The sequence below is a fragment of the Castanea sativa genome, chromosome 11 (genome assembly GCF_040712315.1).
Source record: "Castanea sativa cultivar Marrone di Chiusa Pesio chromosome 11, ASM4071231v1".
NCBI classification, from domain to species: domain Eukaryota; kingdom Viridiplantae; phylum Streptophyta; class Magnoliopsida; order Fagales; family Fagaceae; genus Castanea; species Castanea sativa.
Genome location: NC_134023.1, coordinates 52,713,063 through 52,720,599, shown reverse-complemented (window position 1 = coordinate 52,720,599; position 7,537 = coordinate 52,713,063). Strand labels below are relative to the sequence as shown.

Genomic DNA, 7,537 nt, shown 5'->3' with positions numbered 1-7,537 from the left:
TTTTTTTGAACGTAGAAATACGTTTTGACATCTCCATTTTATGACCAAAGAATTTATGAATTATGACTCACCACTTGTGACTCCAGAGGTAGTGTACCCGGCACATATATGTGCCGGGTTCAAGATATATATTTTCCGTGACTCTTAAGGGTCTGTTTGGATAGAACTTATTGCTGAAAACTGAAAACTAAAAACTGAAAACACTGTACCAAAATAATTTTTTAATGTGTAAAAAAGTCGTTAAATGCCAAAAAGATCGTTCATTGGCCTAAAATCACTGTTCATGGCCAATGAACAGTGACAGATGCGCTTGGAAAAAAAAAAAAAAAAACTGGACTAAACGTGGACGTGGACGTGCTACCCAAACGTCCTCTAAGTCCTATCACTTCTGTGACTAGAACAAGTCTCTACCACCAAACTTCTAGAACATGACTTGTCACATGTAAATTAACTCACGGAATCTAGTGACAACAAAAATCAGAATTAGATATATATATGTAACTCACGGAATCTAGTGACAACAAAAATCAGAATTAGATATATATATATATATATAGTCATTTCTATTTTCTAATAGAAATCAATGATAATATAATTCAATATCTAACACCAATATTTAATATAAAATTCTCATACAATTTTGTACCGTAGTGTTACAGTTTTTGGTGGTTTTATATTCATGTTAGAGTTTTACCAATTTGTAGAAATTCTCTGCACCATCTACAATTATGCTAGGCTTGTATTAGTAATGTCTATGTATAATTTAAAATTCAATATATAACTATCATATAGTGTTATTTATCATTATGCACATAGCTCCTAAGAGCACTCGTATTAGTGTTTTTTGTATAATAGAAAATATACATTTTATTTTACTAAGTTGAAAATTCACCCACTTCAGATTATGTAAAATTGTGTAAAAATATATTGTTGCTACAGTAATTGTGTAGATTTACATTGACACTATTAATTGAGTATTTAGTTTTTTTTTTCTTAATTTTTACGTATCCTGAAGATGAAGGAAGAAAATGGATGATGATTGTTGTGTGAGAAGAAAGATAAATAATTAAAAAAAATCAAAACAATTTAATATTTTAATGCAATGTAGTGTAAAATAGATAATTAATGTTTGGTGTTTTAGAAGGTGAGTATGTAAAATAAAAGGAAAAAAGAGAGAGTAAATTCTTAGGCTAAAATAGACATAAAAATTTACACAAGCTAGCTATGTGAATGCTCTTATATACTTATGTCTATCAATATTATGAAATTCATAAAAATGTATGTATTTTCTAACATATAATTTCCATATTTGGTGGGCTGGAATATCCATGCAGCATGCGGTAACTAAGAATTTGGCCAAGAAAATGAAAATTATAATTACCAGTCTACCACAAGTACAATATATCCTGAAGTAATTGGAATTAATATGATATTTCTTAGAGACTTCAGGCAGATCGCATGACTTTTCTACCTTTTTTTTGGTGGTAAATGATGACCTATCTACCTAGCATGACCTTTCAATCCCTCTCTCCCTCTTTATCTAAGTTCCTTCTCTATCAATTTTTTTCCCAGAAGTGAGACATCTTGATCATCCAAAACCCCCAAAAGACACACATGGATCATGTAAAACACTCATTTGGAAATCCTGCAATACTTTTATTATTCTTCGTGGGGTTCTTATGTCTTTGTTTTTGGTCCTCCTCCTATATCACAAATCCATTCAGTGTGTTCCGAAAGGAATCTCTTTCCACACTATCAAACACAGTAAGTTTCAACTTTTTCAGGCTTATTCCTTCATTTATTTCACAAACATGCATATGGATTGTCTTAATTTTGTACAAAAAACTCAAAAATCTTTTAATTCTTACAGACCAACATACATGTTCCTCAAGATGACCTAGAAGAAGCTTTATCCAAAGTTTCAATGGCAAACAAAACGGTCATTATCACTATCATAAACAAGGCCTATGCTGACCAAGACATCCAAGCTGACACCACCATGCTTGACCTTTTTCTTGAGAGCTTTTGGCTTGGGGAGAACACTAGGCCACTGCTTGACAACCTTTTGATCGTGGCAATAGATCAGACGGCCTACGATCGCTGCCTGTTTCTACGGTTGAACTGCTACAGATTGAAAACGGACGGTGTGGATTTTGGGGGAGAAAAAGTTTACATGTCCGAGGATTTCATCAAGATGATGTGGAGAAGAACTCAGTTTCTAATCGAGGTTCTTAAGCGTGGCTACAGCTTCATTTTCACGGTAAGTTATAATTTAGTAGTGCATTTATACTTAATATGTGGAGTTATAAACATGAATAAAAGCTATTGCATACATTCTGCTACACGCACATGCAAAAACAACAATGACTTGCAATTACAATTTTTACATTATTCTTAAAATTGTGTAACAGAGTGGGTGTAATAAACACTACTCTATAAATAGTAGATAGTTATTCTTGCTATGATATGGTATGGTTAAAAGTTCACTGTTGGCTTTATAATTAAGATGTCCGGTAGTAGAAACTAGAAAGTAATATAGTTTTGAAGCAAACTTGAAGTTTGTACTTACTAACAAATTTATCGGTTCCTCTCATTCAACTTAATTAATTAGGAAAAACAAAAGCTACGCCGCTAGATGGTTTCTGGTTGATAATGTAAATGGTTGGTTGGAATTGAAACAATGGCGATTGGAATATGACAGGAATGTGAATATGACTGCTATTGACTTTTTGGTTAGGAAGATCCGTGCTCGTTGGGTTCAACTTTTGGGCTCGTTAAAAAGCCTTTCTTGGGGCTTGTAACTGCATTTTTTCTCCTTTTTGTATTGGACTCTCAGGTTTTGTTAGGCGTTTTAGGAATTTGAAAGAGTGTTTTTAAAATGTAAAACTCTGTTTTACAATCATAATTTTTCATAATGTTTTTTTACAAATTCTCATTTTAAACTTAGAAGATAGCTTTTGCTTATACAAACACACTCAGAGGTGCAATACCAAAATGCATTAAACACAATCCAAGGTTGGTTTCATGTATAATAGAAAAAGACTTAGAATTTATACAGTTTTGCCAAAAAATAACCCGCATCAATATGTGTATAATTATGTAAATTTATAAGTTTGTTACAGTAATCATGTAAATTTACACTGACGCTATTCATTTTGGATTTAGTTGTTTCTTCTTTCTTTACATATCTCAAAAATGAAGAAAGAGATTGAATGATAGTCGTTATGTGTGAAGAAAGAGAAGCAATTAAAAAAAAAAAATTTAATTGATATTTTAATAAAATGTAATGTAAAATAAATAATTTGATGGAGGATGTTTTTGAAAAGTGAGTATGTAAAATTGAAAGGAAAAAAAAAAGAAAAAAAAAAAGGTCCTTATGCTAAAATAAACATGAGTTTTTGCAATAACAAATGTGAATACTCATTGTTGGAATTTTCTACTATTATCTCTAAATTACCCTCATCTTTTTCTTGAACTCTCTATTCAACCCCTCTCTCTAAAAAGAAAATACATAGCCAACGAGAAACAGAGATTTGGGTTCCAACAAAAATTGCTGGGAGTCACTGTACACATACACAACTTTTAGATTTGTTGCCCTCAAAAGCTATTTTTTAGCGCAACTGCATGTTGTGGATGCTGCTGAAATGAGCTAGGTCTTGATTCTTCACGAGAATCTTGGACTTACCAATCAACACAATAGTAAAAAAAACTGCTTCAAAGGGTGATACTGAAGTGGGTCTTGATTCTTGATAAGCCATGGAGGCAATGGCCTCATTGCAAGAAGGAATCTAAGACTCACCGAAGTTGCTTTGTGGAAGAAATGGCTGAGAAAATAAGGAAGAAAATAATAAAAAGACGTATGCTTATGAAAAAAATTAATAAATTATATTAGAGTAATGTTTTTAATTTTATAAGATATTAAAATAATGTTACCGTTGTTATTGGTTTTAATTTGGGATACCACTTGCATAAATTTTTTACACACCATTAACAACACTTGTCATCTAAAATTTATTGTAATATTATTGTGATAATGTTGTGGACCTAATTAACATTATTTATTATAGTAAGTAGGAAAGAAAAATGAATATGAAAATTACAAAAGGGAAAAGATATAGGTCTTAATAAAATTATAATTTGTAGAGATCCATATTATTAAAGATTTTAATATAATTATTGTGTATTCTATTACAATGAAAATTAAAAGTGTCATTTGTTATTGAGAAGAAGTCATTAATAATCTTCTAAAAAAAACATCAATAATAATAAATAACAACTATTATTATTATTATTATTATTATTATTATTATTATTATTATTATTAAGGAGGTGAAATCATAAGTAGGGAAAATTCGCTTATGTATATATTTTGTCATTTTGGTAATTTATATCTCAAACTACAATTTTGATAAGTGTTAATTAAACATTCAATAAATTTTACCAAACGCTTTTTTTTTTAACCAAAAAAAAAAAACTCAATTTTATACTGCATTTTTTGAAACCATCACTTTTTCAAAAAGCACAACATAAAAGCTAAACTAAACTTGATGTAGGATGTATCCCGAATTGTTATTTATTTATTTTTTCCTTCTAAGCAAGAGTTATAGTTTATAAGAAATGAAAATGTTAGGATATTAGCTAGGCTATGGCAATATTTCATATATATATATATATATAGTACATCTATTACAAAAGTACATGGGTACATCTATCATTTATGCCAAATTGCCAATTGTTTGTAATGTGAACGTGGGCCACTAATGTTGAACCCTTCACAGCAAAGTTTAAGCATTTTATGAAGCCAGCTGTCTTGTGAAAACTAGCACATAACACTTGTATATGCACGGTAAAATTAAAAGCAATCACCAAAATATATATATATATATATATATATGTATATGTATATTCAAATTATATTTAGTGTAAAAGTTATACATTTTTTAAGCTATAGATATATACATGAATTTTATTCATATTTTTTGTTTTTTGTTTTTGATATACATGAGTTTACTTAAAAAAAAGTTTTGATGATTTATTTATATTAAACTCTTCGTTTTTTATACAACATTAACTCATTTAAAACAAAAACAAAAAAAAATTAAAGAAAAAACTTAGATAGGATACATAACAAAAAATTAGACAACAATTGAAATCTAATTTAGAATTTAATTAGGCAAACCGCAGTTAAGGTTGCCATAGGGTGGCTAATGTGGTTGTTGGGGGGTAAATTAGGCTGTAAGTCGAGGTTGCCATAGGGTGGCTAATATGATTGTTGGGGGGTAAATTAGGCCGTAAGATGTTCAATATTATTAGTTATTAAGTGGTTGATCTATGTTGTGGGCATGCGATCTTGATTGTCGGTAGTCAATTTTGGTCATTAGATTTGTTTGTCAATAAAATAAATAAATAAATACATAATATCTAAATAAAATAGTAAAAAAGTAGAAGCTAAAGTGAAAAATAGACTAACAAAATAGAAAGAAAAAAAAATGAGTTCTTTTTTTTTAAAACCAAAACTTAGCTTAAACTTAATTACAAAGAGGTTTATGTGAATGTTATTATTGGAGTGTCTGAATTTAGGTTTATGTGTTCAACAAAAATAATAGTTTAGGTTTATGTGAATGTTCTTATTGAGCGTCTAAGTTTAGTTTTCTCTAGGGCTTTACTTCCAACAATATGGATTATGTGAGAAGAAAGCTTATAAATTTCAGAGTCATTTAGGGGAGCGAAGACATGCATATCACTAGGAGTTTAGTTTGGGTTTTGAAGAAACTGTCGACAGTTGAGATTGTGGTAATAAAGAAATGTTGGAAAGTTAATGGAAGTCATAAAAGAAGGAAGTGACAATTTTTACGCTTGAGAATTGTGTGAGAAATCAAAAAGTTTACCGCCACAACTTTTACCATACTATTTTTCACAATTATTCTATGTAGTTAATTCCTAATTGTGAGTGTTGTAGAAAAAGTAATGAGTTTATGTGAAAGTAATTGACAACTAGTTACAGTTTGCCATTTAGGATAGTTGTAGTAAAAGGTGTTGTAAAAATTGTGGTCTTACCGTCTTAGAATACTTGTGAGAAAGTGGGTTTACGTGAAAGTGACTATCAACTAGTTTCCTCTCATTTTTCTTTTTGCATGGTTCTTAATTTGCTACTTGACTTCCAAGATGAAGAAGAACCCGGGAATGCTTGATGTCCATCATCGGCAATAAAATTACATCAACTATTATAAAGTTGTGTACTTGTGTGAGCTCCCTCTCATCCCTCTCATCCCCATCCCCTCTATCTTCACTTCCCCCAATTCCATGATATTTTTGCGAATGATCTCAAATGGGTAGGAAATTTCAGTGAATGAAATTGCTCAAGATTAGTTTGTTAATTTCTAAGCCAAGTAATAGCACTATTCTAATTGTATTAGGTTGGATGGGGAAAATTATCTTATGAGACTAACTCATGGAGCACTTCTCTTACAATATATGACTCCCACTGGTATATGGTAATGGGATCTACCAATTATGAGATGAATATTCTATTAGATGATTTCATGATACTTTCTTGTTGGATATGTCTATATCTAACAAGAGGATATTGTATGAAACAGTCTCATGAGACCATCCTCTTATATCCTGCTTGTGAGATCCACAGATGTGGAACTCACACATCGTGTGCGAGAGAGGTCTCGTGAAATTGTTTGATAAGATACTTTTATCATATCTAACCTCTTTTGTTGAATTAACAATAAACAGAGGTTAAATATTGAACTTTTTAAACCAAACTAAGTCTTTCCTCATAATGCTCTTTTCTTTTTCCTCTGCTTTTATTTTTTGCATGCCCTCTTTATTTGTATTTTCTTAAACATTATATTTATTTTTTATATGGTTGGTAACTTTTTGTAACAGGATACAGATGTGATGTGGCTAAGGAATCCTCTTATTAGGCTAAGCACAAATGAAACCGAGGATCTTCAAATTAGTACTGACTATTTTTTAGGTGATTTGCGATCTGAAAATCATCAAATCAATACTGGCTTTTACTACATCCAATCAAATAATAAGACCATCAAATTATTAAAAATATGGTATGCCATGAAGGACAGCTCGAAAGGACAAAAAGAGCAGGATGTATTATTAAACCTAATAAAAGGGGGCATAATTAGAGAATTAAATCTTACAGTAACTTTCTTGGACACCCTTTATTTTAGTGGGTTTTGCCAAGATAGTAAGGATTTGAGGGTAGTGGCCACTGTACATGCCAATTGTTGTAAAAGTATTAGTGCCAAGGTGAATGATCTAAAGGCTGTCCTTCGCGATTGGAAGCAATTCAAGTACACTTCTTATAAACGATTGGCTAATGTAACAAGAAGTTTAGGTTGGTCAATGCACTGGGGATGTTCCAAGTCATGGAATTAATGTAATATATTTTATCTTTGGCTTCAATATACTCAAAAGGAATTTAATTGCTTTGATATACATAGATTGATACATGATTTGACCTTTCATGGGGCCAATTTTCATTTTATCATGGAGCGTTATATTTACT

General features: G+C 30.7%; 1 protein-coding gene across 1 annotated transcript; it reads left to right on the top strand.

Annotated features, from left to right (window-relative positions):
• The first annotated feature begins 1,479 nt into the window (after positions 1-1,479).
• On the top strand, positions 1,480-7,484 carry LOC142617470 (uncharacterized protein At1g28695-like). The gene is made up of 3 exons (XM_075790350.1): positions 1,480-1,764; positions 1,871-2,260; positions 6,898-7,484. Exons 1-3 carry the CDS (start codon positions 1,615-1,617, stop codon positions 7,405-7,407), a joined length of 1,050 nt encoding a protein of 349 aa, XP_075646465.1. The 5' UTR covers positions 1,480-1,614; the 3' UTR covers positions 7,408-7,484.
• The last annotated feature ends 53 nt before the right edge of the window (positions 7,485-7,537 follow it).

Coding starts and splice junctions, on each gene's coding strand:
- LOC142617470 (XM_075790350.1), top strand. CDS start 1,615: ATGGATCATGTAAAACACTCATTTGGAAATCCTGCAATACTTTTATTA. Junction 1,765..1,870: donor TTTCCACACTATCAAACACA/GTAAGTTTCAAC, acceptor TAATTCTTACAG/ACCAACATACATGTTCCTCA. Junction 2,261..6,897: donor GCTACAGCTTCATTTTCACG/GTAAGTTATAAT, acceptor TTTTTGTAACAG/GATACAGATGTGATGTGGCT.